Source organism: Delphinapterus leucas, chromosome 14 (assembly GCF_059928025.1).
Source record: "Delphinapterus leucas isolate spDelLeu-1000000601 "Yukka" chromosome 14, BTC_Dleu_Yukka2, whole genome shotgun sequence".
NCBI lineage: Eukaryota > Metazoa > Chordata > Mammalia > Artiodactyla > Monodontidae > Delphinapterus > Delphinapterus leucas.
In genome coordinates, this window is record NC_143142.1 from 41,058,525 (window position 1) to 41,078,403 (window position 19,879).

At 42.5% G+C, this 19,879-nt stretch overlaps 1 protein-coding gene and 1 long non-coding RNA gene across 4 annotated transcripts in view; both read left to right on the forward strand.

Moving 5' to 3' along the window:
* Positions 1-19,879, forward strand: part of LOC111181481 (uncharacterized) — a 544,017-nt gene that overhangs the window by 350,348 nt on the left and 173,790 nt on the right. The window lies entirely within an intron of this gene.
* On the forward strand, positions 1,610-18,871 carry LOC149747613 (uncharacterized). Its single transcript, XM_089895376.1, is given in 5 exon segments — positions 1,610-1,770; positions 8,718-8,859; positions 10,257-10,548; positions 11,209-11,289; positions 18,780-18,871. Coding segments are annotated over 5 exon segments (768 nt in total).

Sequence of the window (19,879 nt, forward strand, 5' to 3'; positions counted from 1 at the left end):
ACGCGGCTCAGCTTCTAAGAAGTGCAGACTGTCCACACTTGTACTTCCACACAATATACGGTTGTTGTTAGATGTGCACATCCCCACATGCTGCCTGGATGGGGGCCTCTTTGTCCTTTATTCAGATGCGGGATAAGGATGCTTTTAGCACAGCACAATGACAGCCATGCCTCCGCACTCAGAGCCCAAGCACGAGACAGAAGCGAAAAGTTCCTTTGTTCCTAACGCAGTGTTCATCTTTTGTCATGCGGGCCCCCAAAACTAAGGTATATGCAGGCCATTTTAAAATGATTTGGATAATTTCTGAAAAACATAATCTCTCCTAATTTGGGGGGTAAGTAAGGCTGTTAGCAAAGCTTTACAGTCTGTTGTTGTAGACACCGTACACTGAAGGCATTTAGGGCTGTGCTTAGGGAAAAAATATCCATGTGGGTTTGTATTTCATTGAAAACAGAATGGTCACTATCCAGAGTGCAGATGACGGCCCCCTTTGTGACACTGCTTTGGGGGTCCAACAAAAACCCTGCCCTGTCTACAAAAGACACGGGCTGAGAAACGCTCAAGGGAGAGCTTCGCTGAGACTTAGGCTCCAAGGAGGCAGCTTTGGGCATTTTGTGTGCAGGACGCTGGACCTCAGAGCAGGCTCTCGCTTCATTTTTTTGGCAAAGAGGGCAGCGAACATTGATGATTGAATATTTGCCCGAGTGGAAGCCAACAGGGTGGCAAAGTTTATTGATTCCCCCGAAGCCCCGGCCCCCAGGGAGTGCCTGATTACATCTTAATGTTTTTCTAATGTGCCTCAGCATTGCAGCTGTGGACATTTCTTGACAGAGAAACCGTGCAACATGGTGTACATGTGGGCAGGGAGGGTCATTCATGTGCCCTGGAGCCTCAGCTTCTCCTGGAACATCTGAAGAGGAAGCCAGTATTTTAAGACTTGGAGATACTTCTGAGTAGAACCCTGTTGTTTTGCATACTTACCTTCTTGTCCAGACTGACAAGTCGACCTGCCACGGCGTGTGGGTGTGAGGGATCGTGTGCTGAAATGATGACACGAGTGGCCTTCTCCATTCCTGTCATGAGCAGTTGCAGAGTAAACAATTTTCACCGTCTATTCCAAAGACTTTTGTTTTCTCATTTACAACCTACAGATTAAAACAGCTGAACTTAACACATCTTTGCATAAAAGCACATCTTAACGATTTATTTTTAAAGCACGAGATTATCATCATTATTATTTCCTTCCACCACCCACTTCTGGTGACACTTAAACCAACAACTCTATGGGAGGGACCAGCAGATGTCACTGTAGTTCTGTTCATTCATCTTTTCTCTTGACGGGATTCTAGTTCTATCATTTTGGCCTCAGCCGATCACATTTCTTATTTAATCAAAGCATAATGCATCATAACATTTGTAATTCATGTTGTTGTTATTCTTTCATTGTGTGCGGAATTGGATACATATCTTTGCAAACAGAGGTGCAAGCTAAAAATAGCCCAGACACCCCCAGTGAGGTGTGGAAATCAAAGGCCCTGCTGGAGAGTCATGATAAGACACAGGGACAAAAGAGCAGGGAAGGGTGTCTGCACACTGATGCTTGGTTCTGATGGACAATCTCAGTATTAAAGACGACACATTCCCTTCGTTCTTACAGAGGGCCTCCAGGGAGCGTCAGCCAGGGGCAGTGCCGGGTGTGAGGGCAGGTCCCCCGTCAGGGTGGCTGGTGACCATCAGTAGAGGAGAAGGAGAGCAGGAGCTGGAGACGAGGTGAGTCTTTGGGAGTGAAGTCCCTGGCGCACAGCATTCTCTGCATTGAAAAAATCATTGCCCTCTTGGGTGAAAAGAAAGATCCATGTGTTAACTTCAGGGTCGTTGTTTGGCTGAAGGTACCACGTAGTTTCTGGAAGGTTTGGTGTTTGAGGGAGAGATGTTGACCACACAAGAAAGAGAGTAGTATGATCTGCTTGCCTCTGTTCTCCTTACTGATAGAAAGTGTTGAATTGAAAAAAATCAAAAAGGGCTTCTTTTTAGAAATAATCGAATTAATCTTTGGGGGAATAGGAAAATTTGTGGTACTTATTTATGCTAACTTTGTATTTAACTCAAGTGAAGAACAAGGATATCATTCCATCACAGAGACTGGATTTAAGCACAGATCACCCAGGAATAAGTAAATGAAGCCCTAGAGACTGTGAACAAAGCCACTCTAAATGGAATAAGCTATCTTTTAAGAGACTTTATTATATCCCCTCTACTGCCCATATCATTCAGTACCACACTAGCTGGGATTTTATGGACTGGCATCCTTCCTAGGTGGACACATGATGGAAAGGCTGTGTCTGGGATGAAGCTTTTGTGCTCAGCCCTCCCACCAATCAGCACTCCCTACACATATACACAGCTGTTGAGTATAAGGAGTTGGATTATTCAATAATATAGCCAGTCCTAGTTCTCCTCCACAGTTTGCTATTTTGACTTAATCTTTATCCAAAAGCTCAAGCCAAAGCCATCCTTATAAAGCAAGATTCTCAGTTAAGCATTTTTCTTCCCCTTTCTCTCCTCTTCCTCTTTCTTTATAAAGTAGGCAGCCTTCAGAATAGCTGCCAAGGATCCATTATTCACACCTTTGCGTAATCCCCTCCTACATTGCATCAGCGTTGGCCTATGTGGCCAAAAGAATATGGTGGAAATGATGGTGTGTAATTTATGAGCATAGATGATGAAAGACCTCGTGGCTTCCACCTTCCTTCTTGGCTCACTCAGCTGGCATATTACGAGGACACCCAACAGATTATGCAGAGCCCCAAGGGGAGAGAACTGAGGCCTCCTGCCAACGGCTGCCACTTACTTGCCAGCCATGGGAGGGAGCCACTTTGGAAGAGCTCTTCCAGCCCCAGTCAAGCCTTCAGATAACTGCAATTCCAGTTGACATCTTGACTACAACTTCATGAGAGACCCTGAGTGAAAACCATCCAGCTGAGTTGCTCCCAGTGAAACTGTGAGAGATTATAAATATTTTTTGTTGTGTTAGACAGCCAGGGCCAGGGTGAGGCAAGCCTAGGGTACAAAATTTAAGGAGGCACTCACTCTTAGGGCCATGTAAGTGCATGGTCACAAACCATCATCCCAGATCTGTTGTTTTAAGTCATTAACTCTTGGGGTAATTTGTTACTAAGCTATAGGTAAGTGATATATTCTTCTTCTTCTCCTTCGTTGCTGAGTCCCATTCAGTGAGGCTCAGTCTGACCTCCTAGAGGTTTGTCACTTATTTCTCTTCAGGCTCCCTGTTACCAGAAGCTGTGCTGTCCCTAACCTCTTAGAGATACCTCCTTTTGATTTAGAGTCCAATATTGTAGTCCTTTTTGCCGGTCAATTAATTTAGAAAACAAAAGAACCACAACCATGGTGCATTTGCTACTTTTCTAGTATTGATACATACTAGTGGCATCTTTATCAGGTGCTATCATATCAAGATGATATTAAGCCTCTCTCTTACCTCAGGTTGTGATAGTCAAGAACATTTTTCACGATGTGAAACAATGGGTTTGTGGTTTAGAACACAGCCTGGAGTCATGGGGGATGAAGTAATAAAGTTAATGTAGCTCAGTAAGAACCAAAGGCTTTTCAGTAAACACAGGGTGGCCAAAGAGAAAGACCTTAATGAGAGGATCAAAGAAAAACATCTAGTTCAAAACCGGATAGCAGCTAATTTTGACACTTGCTCACACATGAACAGAGATTGATAGATGCTACTGGGTTGGGTGACTTTAACCTTTTCTGCTCAGCTCCTGAATATATCAACACACTCAACAATGCCAACAATAACACACCTTCTCAACCCATTTTTTTTTCTGATTTCAGAAGATTTATGGGAATCTAGAGTTTTAAATGAAAGACAGGCCATTTATTTTGCCTTTTGGCAAGTTTGAATTTCTCTGTATTTCTTTTAGTTAAAGATCATATTTCCACAAAAAAAAACACAGTTCAGGAGTCCTTTTAGATCCATTTACACTACTGAGGTGTTATGGAATATAGTCAAATATTATTCAGACCAATGATTACTTAGACAATGTAAAATATAAGAATATTTTTAAAATTAAATTCTGCTCAGGTATGCTAAGAGTTGATGAAAATAAAATTGAGGACCAGCATGTTCTTTCTCCACTTGAAAGACAGAACTACCAGTGTACTATCAACTGTTAAGAAAAAGGAAACTCCTAGCCAACACTGAATTTGATTATAATAAATAGTAATAATAATAATGATGATGAGCAGAAGCAAGAAGAACTACAATCCTGCAGCCTGTGGAACAAAAGCCACATTCACAGAAAGATAGACAAGATGAAAAGGCACAGGGATATGTACCAGATGAAGGAACAAGATAAAACCCCCAAAAAACAACTAAATGAAGTAGAGATAGGCAACCTTCCAGAAAAAGAATTCAGAATAATGACAGTGAAGATGATACAGAACCTTGGAACAAGAATGGAGGCAAAGATTGAGAAGATGCAAGAAATGTTTAACAAAGACCTAGAAGAATTAAAGAACAAACACCTAGAAGACTTAAAGAATAAACAAACAGAGGTGTACAATACAATAACTGAAATGAAAACTACACTAGAAGGAATCAATAGCAGAATAACTGAGGCAGAAGAACGGAAAAGTGACCTGGAAGACAGAATGGTGGAATTCACTGCTGCAGAACAGAATAAAGAAAAAAGAATGAAAAGAAATGAAGACAGCCTAAAACACATCTGGGACAACATTAAACATAACAACATTCGCATTATAGGGGTCCCAGAAGGAGAAGAGAGAGAGAAAGGACCCGAGAAAATATTTGAAGAGATTATAGTCAAAAACCTCCCTAACATGGGGAAGGAAATAGCCACCCAAGTCCAGGAAGCGCAGAGAGTCCCAGGCAGGATAAACGCAAGGAGAAACATGCTGAGACACATAGTAATCAAATTGACAAAAATTAAAGACAAAGAAAAATTATTGAAAGCAACAAGGGAAAAATGACAAATAACATACAAGGGAACTCCCATAAGGTTAACAGCTGATTTCTCAGCAGAAGCTCTACAAACCAGAAGGGAGTGGCATGATATATTTAAAGTGATGAAAGGGAAGAACCTACAACCAAGATTACTCTACCCAGCAAGGATCTCATTCAGATTTGATGGAGAAATCAAAAGCTTTACAGACAAGCAAAAACTAAATGAATTCAGCACCACCAAACCAGCTCTACAACAAATGCTAAAGGAACTTCTCTAAGTGGGAAACACAAAGGAAGAAAAGGGCCTACAAAAGCACACCCATAACAATTGAGAAAATGGTAATAGGAACATACATCTAGATAATTACCTTAAACTTGAATAGATTAAATGCTCCAACCAAAAGACACAGGCTCGCTGGATGTATACAAAAACAAAACCCATATATATGCTGTCTACAGGAGACCCACTTCAGACCTAGGGACACATACAGACTGAAAGTGAGGGGATGGAAAAAGGTATTCCATGCAAATGGAAATCAAAAGAAAGCTGGAGGAGCAAGTCTCCTATCAGACAAAATAGACTTTAAAATAAAGACTATTATAAGAGAAAAAGAAGGACACTACATAATGATCAAGGGATCAATCCAAGGAGAAGATATAACAATTATAAATATATATGCACCCAACATAGGAGCACCTCAATACATAAGACAAATGCTAACAGCTATAAAAGAGGAAATCGACAGTAACACAATAATAGGGGGGACTTTAACACCTCACTTACACCAATGGACAGATCATTCCAACAGAAAATTAATAAAGAAACACAAGCTTTAAATGACACAATAGGCCAGATAGATTTAATTGATATTTATAGGACATTCCATCCAAAAACAACAGAATGCACTTTCTTCTCAAGTGCTCATGGAACATTCTCCAGGATAGATCATATCTTGGGTCACAAATCTAGCCTTGGTAAATTTAAGAAAATTGAAATCGTATCAAGTATTTTTTCCGACCGGAATGCTATGAGACTAGTTATCAATTACAGGAAAAAATCTGTAAAAAATACAAACACATGGAGGCCAAACAATATATTACTAAATAACCAAGAGATGACTGAAGAAATCAAAGAGGAAATCAAAAAATACCTAGAGACAAATGACAATGAAAACACAACGATCCAAAACCTATGGGATGAAGCAAAAGCAGTTCTAAGAGGGAAGTTTATAGCAGTACAAGCCTACCTCAAGAAACAAGAAAAATTTCAAATAAACAACCTAACCTTACACCTAAAGGAACTAGAGAAAGAAGAACAAACAAAACCCAAAGTTAGTAGAAGGGAAGAAGTCATAAAGATCAGAGCAAAAATAGAGAAATAGAAACAAAGAAAACAACAGCAAAGATCAATAAAACTGAAAGCTGGTTCTTTGAGAAGATAAACAAAATTGATAAACCATTAGCCAGACTGAGCGAGAAAAAGAGGGAAAGGACTCAAATCAATAAAATTAGACATGAAAAAGGAGAAGTTACAACAGACACTGCAGAAATACACAGCATCCTAAGAGACTACAAGTAACTCTATGCCAAGAAAATGGACAACCTGGAAGAAATGGACAAATTCTTAGCAAGGTATAACCTTCCAAGACTGAACCAGGAAGAAATAGAAAATATGAACAGGCCAATCAAAAGTAATGAAATTGAGACTGTGATTAAAAATCTTCCAACAAACAAAAGCCCAGGACCAAATGTCTTCACAGGTGAATTCTATCAAACATTTAGAGAAGAGCTAACACCCATCCTTCTCAAACTCTTCCAAAAAAATTCAGAGGAAGGAACACTTCCAAACTATTCTGTGAGGCCACCATCACCCTGATACCAAAAGCAGACAAAGATACCACCAAAAAAGAAAATTACAGACCAGTTTCACTAATGAATATAGATGCAAAAATCCTCGACAAAATACTAGCAAACAGATTCGAACAACACATTAAAAGGATCATACACCATGATCAAGTGGGACTTATCCCAGGGTTGCAAGGATTCTTCAATATATGCAAATCAATCAATGTGATACACCATATTAACAAATTGAAAAATAAAATCCATATGATCATCTCAATAGATGCAGAAAAAGGTTTTGACAAAATTCAACACCGACTTACGATAAAAACTCTCTAGAAAGTGGGTATAGAGGGAACCTACCTCAACATAATAAAGGTCATATACGCAGACCCACAGCAAACATCATTCTAAATGGTGAAAAACTGAAAGCATTTCCTCTAAGATCAGGAACAAGACAAGGATGTCCACTCTTACCACTATTCTTCAACATAGTTTTGGAAGTCCTAGCCACGGCAATCAGAGAAGGAAACAAACAACCCAATCCAAAACTGGGCATAAGACCTAAATAGACATTTCTCCAAAGAAGACCTACAGATGGCCAAGAATCACATGACAAGCTGCTGAGCATCACTAATTATTAGAGAAATGCAAATCAAAACTACAATGAGGTATCACCTCACATCAGTTAGAACGGGCATCATCAGAAAATCTACAAATAACAAATGCTGGAGAGGGTGTGGAGAAAAGGGAACCCTCCTGCACTGTTGGTGGGAATGTAATTTGATACAGCCACTATGGAGAACAGTATGGAGGTTCCTTAAAAAACTAAAAATAGAATTACCATATCACCCAGTAATCCCACTACTGGGCATATACCCAGAGAAAACCATAGTTCAAAAAGACACATGCACCCCAGTGTTCATTGCAGCACTATTTACAATAGCCAGGTCAGGGAAGCAACCTAAATGCCCCTTGACAGATGAATGGATAAAGAAGAAGTGGTACGTATCTACAATGGAATATTACTCAGCCATAAAAAGGAACGAAATTGGGTCATTTGTAGAGACGTGGATGGATCTGGAAACAGTCATACAAAGTGAAGCAAGTCAGAAAGAGAAAAATATCATATATTAATGCATATATGTGGAACCTAGAAAAATGGTACAGATGAACCAGTTTGCAGGGCAGAAATAGAGACACAGATGTAGAGAACAAACATATGGACACCAAGGGGGGAAAGTGCCCAGGGCAGGGTGGGGTGGTGGTGGGATCAATTGGGAGATTGAGATTGACATATATACACTAATATGTCTAAAATGGATAACTAATAAAAACCTGCTGTATAAAAAAATAAATAAAATAAAATTCAAGAAAAAAGCTATTATGATATCAAACCCTTATATAAGCTTGTGAAAATTTCCTATAGAAGAAAAAAAAATGATTATGATGCTGACAATAATGAAACAAGTGGAAGGAGGAAGAGGGGGAAGAATAAAAGGAGAAGGGGAAGTGGAAGAGGAAGAAGAAGGGAAAGAAGGAGAAAAGAAGTAGAAAAAGAAGAAGAAGGAAGAGGAGGATGAGAGGGAAGAGGGGGAGGGAGGAGGAGGGGGAAGAGAAGAAGCAACAGTACCAGCTAACATTTATGGAGCATTAACCCTCCAGGCACTGTTTTAAGTGCTTTACATGTATTAGCTTATTTAATACTCACAAAAACTCTAGTGAGAGAAACTATTTTTATCCACATAATACCAGAGGAAACAGAAATTGGGTAGCTAGAGATCCCATGGACAATAAGTGGCAGATTCAGGAAGGTTATTCTCGAGGTTCCCAGTGAGACACTGTTAGTGTCCTTAGAAATTTTGTTAATGTCCCTCAGTTCTGTTGTTGAGGTCCTGAGCACGGTCACTTCTAGAAGTGACGCCTTACGCAACACAACTCAATGGCCCATCGCAGCCATAACCATAAAGGCCAGAGTGGGGAGATGCGGAAGGACCTTCACTCAGAATGGGCAGAAGAAAGTGAGACCGCCACAAAAATATGTTGACAGTAGCTTCAAGCAACATGAGATGGCTTAGAGAATTTGGTAATTAGCATCAACAAAAGCATTGATTTGTTAGGAGAGATACTTTTGACTGAGTAAGGGACATCATCAATGTTCTTTTTTATACCCATAGTTACAGACACCAACCACAAGGAGTCTGTAAGTGACAAAGAGCATGGGGAAGAGGTTGTTCTTTCAGCCTCTCCATATACTTGAATGACAGCTTCAGCATCAGCACTTCCACAGCTAGAGTGTAAGCTCTTAGAGGGGAGGGACCACCTAATCTTTGGCAGCACTGTGTCTAGAACCCAATAGCCATTCAAATAAACTGACCTGATGTTCAAGTAGGAAGAATGATTATATACTCAGAGCCAACGAACCACAATGGATACAAGGAATAACAGAAACCTCTGGCCTCTAGGCTTTAGGTACCTGAAAGGTCTGTGTTCTGGTCCAGGCTCTGCCACCTCCTGGCTGTGCAATTAAAGAAGTTACTTAATCACTCTAAATCTGTTTCCTTACTTATGAAGAGAGAGGATTGCAACATATATTTCTTGGAGATATTTTGAAGATGCAATTATGAGATAAGAGTTGAGAGCATGAACTGTGGAACAGACTGCATGGGTTTTGAATTTTTGCCCTGCCTCTTAATTAAGTATGTAATCCTGGGAAAATTGTTTAATCTCACTTTGCCTCAGTTTCCTCATCTGTAAAACCTGATAATAATAGTACTTACCTCACGGGGTTTTTGTGAGGAGTAAGGAAGTTCAGACATATAAAATGCTGAGAACGATATCTGGCACATTAGCAAGATCTATTTAAGTGTTCCATATTATAGTTAAGTCACAGAATGCTTCTGAAGCTCAGGGCACAGTGCCTGGCACACTGAAAATGCTCAATTAATGGTTGTTATTGTGCATTTTACTGGTAATAGTCAACGTTAGCTGGAAGGAGCAGGGGCATCTAATGTGAAATGTGAATGAATTGCAAATGGCTACATTGTTGCAATTTTAATAACGCTATTGTCTATTTCCTGTGAGTGACACTAAATTAAACTGTTGGCTCCTCAAGTGGCTGTTTCCTGGAATTTTTGAGTTTCTTTAACATCCAGTAGCCCTTCTGGCTAATGTCACATGTTGATTTGTTAGTGATGATCATTTAGTGATGATCAGTGTTGAACCTTAGTCACAGTACAAATATCCTCTGTGTTTTATGGGCTGTATATTTGGAACTTTAGCAACCCTTATCTGAGGGACTCTTCCTTAAAGGCACACATTCTGATTTTATTGTGCCCATTTTTCTCAAATGTAATTGTTTCCTACAGAGCCAGGGCTGGCAGAGGTATTGCAGAATCACAAGGTGGGAGACCTTTAGACCCGTCAGAAGAGCCAGTGGGGTCAGAGCTCTGTCTCTCCTTCTGTCTTTCCTAGCAGGAGTGGTTTCCCAGGTCCTTGTTCTCAAAGGACCAACAGGGTCGGGCTTAGTTCTCAAACGCAGTCTCTCCTTTTCGCTCCGGCTGGCTGTCGGAAGGACTCACCCCCGGTTGCTTGTCAGGTGCAGGCTTTTGGCAACCTGGAGGCAGGCTCAGTGGAAGCTCATGTTTCCGACCACGGCATAGCCGTCGACAGGAAGGGCTGGCATGTATCACATCTCAGCAGCCAACCAGGTGATTGCTTTCCCGAAGGTGGGAACAGGTGCTTCTCCCATGTCTCCACTGTGCCTCTTTTTCTCCAGTCAGGCTATTTGGTGAGTTGCACTTTGGTAAAATCCACTTAGATGGTGCCTGGCAGGCAGGCATTTTATGCCACTCGGAGGCAGCCATGAGTGCTGGTCTTTGCATGAATAGGTCGCCAATCATGCCTGTCCCGGGGCCTGCACAAACCTTTCCCTCAAACCAGCCCACGTGTAGAGAATGTCTATTGGTAGAGAATTTCAAAATATGTTAAATAATTGTGCTCAGAATGTAATTTCTTTGGGGAGGGGAAATGTTTTTAAAGTCACTGCTATCATTTTATGATCATATTTTAAAATATTTTTAAAGTCATGGAAAACTGCATGTGAATGAACTTGTCAAGGCTATCTACGTTTGGGGTTCCTGGAGCCAGCCTGCTTGGCCCTTCCTACCGCTGGGAAGGGAGGAAATGTCCGAGGGGACACATGCTCCAGGACGAGCAGTGGCCTTGTTTTCAGGTGTTGTCACTCAGAAGGCAAATTTTGGCTATGACCGCAAGGCTGGGCTGCCTTTGTGAGGGGGAGGGGACATAAGTTGGCCTCATTCAAAGTAGGGTCAGAAGGAGAAGTTTTACTTGATGAGCTCATTCTCCAGAAACAAAATCAGGAAAAGATTGGGATCCATAACCTGTAAGAATCTTATAAAGTTCTGAGACTTTTATGATATCCCCACATGGTGAATGTTTCCATCCCCCTGTATGTCTCTAGTGGGTGATTTGTAGAAGAGCTTTTCAAGAGAAGGGGGGGGGGCCTCGTGCTTGTGCTCAGCTCTGCAAGGAAAAGGGCTCCTGGGAAGACTGTATCCTATTCTGCCACTGGCTGTGTGGTGTGTGGCCCCAGGGGACAGAGCCTGGTGGCAGCTGTAGAGGAAGGCCAAGGCTTGTAGAGAGAGGCAGAGGCTTGACTTCCTTGGTAAGAAAGGAGAGTGCAGGCCGGACCCACAGGGTACCGGAGCATCCCACCCGCCTCCTGCTTCTTCCTTTTGCTCTTGTTGGTGCTGCTTTTGTCCTAAGGACCAAACTATCTTAGCTGCCCAAGAGGGAGACCTCATTCCTCTATTCAAGGAAACTCACTTGACATGAAAGAAACACACACACACACACACACGTGTGTGTTTCTTTCATGTCAAAATAAATAAATATTTATCTATTTATTAAAAATATATGTCATTGGTATCAGCCAGGGATTTTTGCAGTTTTAAAGATTCTAGGTGATAAGAAGCAATGCTACACTCAAGGGGCTAGCACTGGCTGGAGACACTTCAGTCATCAGTTAAGGGCCTATGGGGGAACTATTTCTCCTGCAGAGGACTTACAAAGGAGGAGGGAGAAAAATGGGTAGATTTGGCGAATCCATTCTCTAGGAAGACAAAGCTCAGGCCAATACAAAGCTGTTACATTGAGTTTATCCCACTGCCAATTGACGTGTGCTGTTCGAGTGGCCTTCCTAGGACCCTTCCAACAGGACCACAGAGGCTTCCGTCTGTCATCTGTAAGGCCAGCCTTGTATGCAGCTGGGCTGACTGTGAAAAATGAAACGTCCTTGACAGATAGTAAATTTCACTAGAATAAGAACTGTACCCATCCTTGAGCATAAATTCTGAATGTTTAGTTCAGAACTCAACCTCATGGCCACTTAATAAATATTTGCTGACTTATTGACATACCGCTCAGAAAAGACATGTCCATGAAAATAAGCACGCACAGCATTTATCTGTGTGACCTTGAGCCAATTCTCTAGCCTTTCCGGATTACTGTTTCCTCATCTGTAAAAGAATACGGTGCCGAACATTTATTGGGTGCTAACCCTGTAGCAGGCATTGAGCTGAGCACTTTATAGTCATGATCTCATGGAGCCCTTAAAACATACCTATGGAGTATGAACTGTTATTGTTTTACAGATGAGGAGACTCTGGCATAAAGAAGCCTCAGGTCACTGAGCGGTTAAGTGGCAGCAGTCTGGCTCCAGAGCCCATGGTTTACTTACTACCCTGGAATAGGAATGATGAAGGTGCCTGTAACTAATTTACTTATGCGTTAATCACCTGATCTCTGGGGCGTGCCCTCTGCTTCAGGTCCCCTTGAGCTGTGGTGTGAATTCCGTGGGAGAAGGAGAACAAAGGCTCTTGTGTCAGGAATGCTTTTGGTTGCAAGTAACAGAACGTCCAACCCCCAGCACCTTGCAGGCAATGGGCTTTCTGGGAGTGGTGATTCTGCTGTGTGTCTGTGGGCATTAACCACCCTTAGAATCTTCAACTGAAAGGGCTATACTTTCTCAGGCTTTTTCCAAGTGGAACCAAAAGCAGGGAGAGGTGTGAGGTTCTCAGCTTCTGTGTGAGCTTTGATTTATCATCAGATCCACACAGGCCACCTGTGCTGCTCCCCACCCACCGCCCCTCAAGGTGAAACACCTGCTCATGGGAGGGGGAACACAGATGCCCTCTGAGCGGTGAAATTGGAGGAGTCTTGGCTCTTCCTATAACAACTCTTCATTCCCTGGAATGCCTGCAGCCCGTTTCTGCGAAACCAGGCCATGAGTAACTAACTAGAAGAGCAGTGACTTGAGAATTAAAAAATTACTATTGGTGAAACCCCCTGATGGTTCCCTTCATTATTTAAAATTAATGTTTTTTTTACAGGTGAGCCCTTGAAATAGGGAGCATGGCGACTAAACGTTTGACTACTGCCACTTACGAGGGTCTGTGTTTTTCACTATTGCCTCTATTGTATTTTATGAGGGGATATCCCTAAATGAGGTTAAAATGTCCCTTATACCCACGTTTTCTGCTCCATTTTTATAGCCAATGATAATGCCCTCATTGAGGCTCCCAACACCTCCTGGGCATTGCAATAGCTTCCCCACTTGTCTCTCTCCCTCTAATCTATCCTGTTCCCTCCCACCAAATTAATCTCTCTAAAGTACTGCTTTCATCATTTTGTCACTCTGCTCATAAAACTGTGTGGGGCTCCTCTCTACCTAAGGAATAAGATCCAGAGTATGCAGCCAGGCATTCCAATGCTCCATCCTCAGGCCTCAGTTTTCCCTCTTTTCCCCTTTATTCTCCAGTGAGAATTTGTTTCCCCCCCTATGCAGCTCCTTACACATCTCTCTCCCTGCCCCTCAGCTCTGCTCTACTCTGCGTCCCTGGCTCTCCTACTCGACCCATCGCTGGAGGCTCCCTTCAACCATGTAGCCCCCTCTGCCAGGCTTGCCGTCCTCACAGTCTGTTCTCCCTTCTCCCAGATATTCTATAGTCCTTATTACCCTGAGACACTTTCACAACTAGCCAGGTTTGAGCAAGTGCTAGATGAGCTTATTACTTATGGCTCCAAGACTTCACTCTACCATTTCCCCTATTTATTGCCAGCAGCAGAATTCATGAGGCTTGTTAGTATAATGAACAATTTCAGGGATGGATTTGAGTCAGACGTACTACGGTAGACATTGTTAGTTGCCCATCCAATGTCTCCCTTCTTTTTTACCGATGAGATTCCTATTTTATTCAGTACAGTAACCTGCCCAGTCATAGCTCTTTAATCTTAAATCTAAGCTAGTCAGAACACTCATACTCCCATTTCTCAGCTTCTGTTACAGCCAGGAGGGGCCATGTGACACCGTACTGGTAAGTGTGCCAGATATCTTTGAGAAGGGATTTGTTTCCTGATAGAAGGCACAGTGTTTGAAGAGAAAGTGCACTGTTGTTGAACCTTTCACTTCTTCCTGCCTTGAACATCGTTAGGATGTTTGGGACCCATACTGACCATTTTGCAACCGTGAGTTAACAAGCCCGAGAATGAAAAGTCAACACTTTAGATGTGGTAAACAGAAGAACAGGAAGAAGTTGGATGCTTCATGTCTTTGTTGAATCAGTACATCAACATGCAACTACATCTTAACTTCCTGTACGTGAGATAATTAAACGTCTTGAATATTTAAGCCACTGTTAGTTGGATATTCTGTTACTTGCAGCTGAAAGTATTTCTAACTTGTACAATGATATTCATATTTCGAGAGCCCTAAACAATGCATGAACACTGTATATCTAACCAAATGCCTTGAACCAGCACAGGGGCAAATGTTGTCATATTAAGAAAAAAAACTTTCAGGAAATTAACATCAGATGCGTATGCATCTAAGTACACTCCATTTACCAGAGAAGTAAACCCTCTCAATGACAAACTCTAAAGTGCTAATTCACAACCATAACGATTAATTAAATAATAGGACAGTTGAGCAAGATAAACAAAGGAAATTGTAGAAACAGTACATTAACCCACTAACCAGGAAAAAAAAGTTACACTGGCTCACATTTTTAAATAACCAAATTTTTAGGTGAAAATAAGGTCCCACTAATATTTACATATTAATTTTATTTCACTGTTTGTTAGTGAAAACTCCATTCCCTTGTCTTCATGTTTCCTTGAGAGGGCTTCTGTCAAAGCAATATTCCTGCCTGTCTTCCCACCCTTACTCTTTCCTTTCCATGAAAAGTGTGAGTTACCTGATAAGAAAATTCGGGAGAAGGTTCTGGGCATACTCTCCCCAGCTTCTCCATGGCTAGAGATATATAAATTAGCAAATGAGTTGTGTATACATGATAATTGAAGATGTAAGCTTGGATGAGCTTATTTGGGGAAAGTTTATATAAAATACAGCCAAAGACCAAGACCTGCAGAACACTAACATTTAATGGTCAGGTAGAGGGATATGAGCCTGTTAAAAAGAATAACAATGAGAAATGACAGAGATAGGAAGGAAACCATGAGAATATCATGCAAGCCGGGAGGAAAGGCTTATAGAAGAGAGTTGTGCTCAACTCTGTGAAACATTGCCAAGACAGGGAAGAAGAGAGCTGAAAAGTGTTCATCCACTGACTTTAGTCCCTGAGACTTCGACAAGAGTATTACCACTGGGGTGACGGGGCAGAAACCCTGTGGGAGTGTGTTGAGTATTGCGTGAAAGGTGTTTAAAAGAGGAAATAGTAAGTTTAAGAAAAATTCTTCTAGAACTTAGTGTGAAGGGAAGAAAAGAGAGGCAGAACTGAAGTTGAAGAGTAATTTTAAATGCGATTTAAGATGATTTAACAAGTCCAATGGGAAGGGTTTGCTTGAGAAGAAGAGTCTGAATATATCAAAGAGAAAGAATTATTGTTAAGTGTGAGGTTCCTAAGGGGATGGGAGGGGGTCACAGGTAAAGTGTAGCCAAAGAATTGACTTTAGCTTTTCCATCTTTAAAGGAGGGAGGGAAGCACAGGTGTAGGTTTGTAGATCAGAAGGCCAATGCATTCTTGTTGGATGGCCTCGATTTCCTGTGTGAAGTGGATGAGATCATAGGCTGAAAGTGAAGGGGAAGCTATGAGTGGGGGAAGAGAGTGGAGGAGATCTGTTAGTCACAGAAAGTAAGAGATTGAATTGACCAATATGCCATGTATGGATACATGGATACAGTATTCGTGACCCATTTGAGGTGGATGGTCATGAAATTATAGTGAAACAGTAATAATTTTTGAAAAATTAAGCACAGTTATTTGAAAATTCTCCCTAAATACTCTATTGCCTATGGGTTTGTTTATATCACCCATTTAGAACAATCTTGGTTGTTTGTCAAGTCTTATCTTCTTGTATGCCCAGTTATTTTTTTATTGAGTACTTAGTGTTTAAATAAAAATAATCAACGCTTGTTATCACACAGTGTCTATGAGTCAGACATTCAGGGCCAGCTTAGGTGGATGGTTCTAGTTAGGGCACTTCCATGAGTGGTATCAAGGTATCGGCTAAAGCTGTAGTCATCTCATGGCTTGGCTGGAACTGTGGGATCCCCTCCCAAATCGGTGCATTCATGTGGCTGTGGGTAGAAGGCCAAGGCCTCAGTTTCTCAGTGCGTGGACTCTCCAGAGAGCTGCTTGAGAGCCCTCTGACACAGAATCTGCCTTCCCAGAGTGAATGGCATAAGGAGCAAGATGGAAGTGAGTGCTCACTTATTTTTGATTGAGTGTTTGACAGAGAAAATTTGAGACACTGGATAATGTTTTTTTCCTTCAGAAAGGATTTGTCACTGTTGCTGGAAAGGAGCTGGGTTAAGGGCACTAGCAATCCCAGGTCCTTCATCCAATCAGGAATGGATATGATACGAAACGTTAGCCCCTGTGAAGATGCATATATTTCCAGTTCACTCTTACTTCTTGGGTATGGCCCTTTGGTTTCCCAGCTAATTGCCTGGGGTGCTTACCCAGCAGGCCTTGAGCTCCAAGCTTTGAGTCCCCAGACCCTGGAGACTGGCAGAATTCCTGCCCAGTTCTCAGTCTCTCAACTGTGCTTTCAGAATTACAGGTGCCTGATGGGCCACGGTTCTCAGACTTTAGGGTATATCAGAATCAACTGGATGGTTTGTTGAAGCAGATTTCTGGGTCTCACTTCAGAGTTTCTGACTCAGTGGATCTGGGGTGGAGCCTGAGAATGTGCATTTCTAACAAGTTCCCAGGTGCTACTGCTTACTCAGTGCCCACATTTGGAGAACCACCATTCTAGGGGAAAGGCAGCCTTGAATGGGCTTCCTTCCTCTCTGGGATTTGACAGTGTGATTTCTTACTGCCTTGGCAACTTGTCAGCGTCATTAAACTGATGTTTCTTTTCAATATTTCTTATGATCAGAGAGAGGATTGTTCTGAAACACCTACTCTGCTGTTACCAGAAGAAAAACTTCCAAACTAATAATGATGGCTAACACTACAGAGAAAGTATGATGTGTCAGACTGTGGCCAGCATGGCTGTTGATTGAATAACCCTAGGGGGCCTTGCACATATTGTGTTTTATATGCCTGGCCACACCACGTTGGTGGAGTTGTGCAATGCAGCAGCCCTGTGTAGCTGGGTCCTGTGCAATGATCTTTTTCTTTTTAATTTCTTCATTTAATTTCTTTATTTTTGGCTGCGTTGGGTCTTTGTTGCTGCGCGTGGGCTTTCTCTTGTTATGGCGAGTGGGGGCTACTTTTCATTGCGGTGCGCGGACTTCTCGTTGCAGTGGCTTCTCTTGTTGCGGAGCACGAGCTCTAGGTGCGCGGGCTCAGTACTTGTGGCTCACGGGGTGTAGAGCGCAGGCTCAGTAGTTGTGGCGCACGTGCTTAGTTGCTCCGCGGCATGTGGGATCTTCCCAGACCAGGACTCAAGCCTGTGTCTCCTGCATTGTCAGGCGGATTCTTAACCACTTTGCCACCAGGGAAGCCCCCTGTGCAATGATCTTATATGTATTATTTCATTTATCCTCACAAACACCCTATAATCCTTACTAGCAGGTGAGGAAACTGAATCTTAGAATGAATAGCTTTCCAGAGGCCACAGGGTTTGTCGATTGCTAAGACTCTATTTCTTGATATGTGGGAAACCAAGTTTGCATTAAGCCTTTGACCTTCCCTCTTTCCCTATGTGTAAAATGGTAATGACAAGGTATTCATTTAAAAAGTAAGGATTTCGAGAGCCCCTAGACACTTCAGGCATTATTATTGCAACATAAAGCTCTTTACCTATAGGTCAAAAGTTCAAAGGTAGGCTGGGTCAATAGTGACAAGTCTGATACTGGCCATCCGCTGGCTGCTGCATGGTTCATGACAGATGGATTGATGGGTTCAGCGCACTCGCCAGTCCGCGTGGGAAGGGCATTGCCAGACACTGGTTGGCATTCTCAGCACAGAGGCTGAGGCCTTAGTTGGAAGGACTCAGCTTTACTGACGTTGCCTCCTGGAGAATATGTGTGCGGGGCAAGGGAGAAAGGCATGAGTTGCTTGGGAAGAAAGAGAGAGAGATGTTGTCTTAACCTTCCATCTTCTTGACTACAAAGAAGATACCTCTTTCCAGACCCAGGGAAGTGGTGGACTTCCTGGTTTGTCATTCACTTTGGGGACTTTATCCAACAGAGGCGAGAAGACAACTGCCAGTAGTAAATGATGCGGGTCATGTTGTGCAGAGGAGACTGCTTTTGCTCTTTCAGCTAAAGCAAGGAGAGGACTGGAGAACACACAGGAAGGGGAGCAGAAGAGGGATGCATGGGCATGAACATACTTAGAGGAGGAGACCTCCCTTTTTTCTTTGCACACATAAACATTCACGCGAGATTCTTGAGAACGAGCGGTAGGATGTCCCGCTGTTTCTCTTTTGTCTGATTCTCTCCCAGCTGGCTCCATGCTCTTACAGGACGGCAGGGTCTCCATCCACAGCTCTTGTTATGTCCCTGGGGTCAATGTCAAGGACATGTGTGGACCCTGACGCCTCCCCCCCTCCCCGACTGAGGTGTACTATTTATTGCCGTCTCTGGGTCTAGGCATTTTCAGACCAGTTTTGGCTCAAGAAACATACAAACTGCTTTTAAATTTTTTATTTTTTCAACAAGAGGCACATAATTTTTGTAAGCTACATTTTCTTTTTTGTTTTCTTTTACTATGTTGTTCCCATTACCAAAGTCCTTGCCTGAATCCAAGGGTCTTCCTGACTTTGGTCTGAGTGTCTGAATCTTCATCACACCATCACTAGAATGGAATTTGGCGAGATCCAGATTTCAGTGAGTCAGTGTGTGAATGACGTTGAAAAGGCAGTGAAAAACAAGAGCTCTTCTTTCCAGAAATCTGGTGGTGGAGGAGAAAGACAGCCACAGGGCAGCGGGAGGGGGTGCAGGGAGGTTTGTTAAGATGAGGGAGGAATCGTGCATATATTTTCAGTTTGAGAGATGGTGAAGAGAGGGAGAATAAAAATGTGCTGGACAGAAGAGGAATGCCAGAGAAGCAAGAGAGGAAAGGAATCAACTGCATAGGAGGAGGAGGTATTCCCGAAGAGGATGAGGTTCCGAGGGAGGAAAGGGCGCCGTTATGGACCCATTTCAGACGAGGAGAGGGCGCTTCACCAACAATATGCTCTTATCTTCCTTGCACAGTAGAAGTCAAGGCTGTGCACTGAGAGGTGGCCAGGAGCCTGAGGAATTGCCACAGATTTGTGGGAAAGGGAAAAAAGTCACGAGAGAACAGAAATGGAGGGCTGCAGGCCGGGCTGGGTTCAGATGGATTTGCACTCTCTGTCTGCATATTGGTATCACCTTTAAAGTCATCCAGCAAAGCTTGCTTTTCAGTCATGCAGTGGGGATCACTGCTTTACATTATGCAAGGAGGTTTGATGTGAGGATTGGAGAGAAAGCAGGCTATAGAGAATTCCACCCAAGATGTACGTGGAATGGGGGAAAAAACCCCAATTGGGGTTGTCAAAAAGTTTTCAAAGAACTTTATC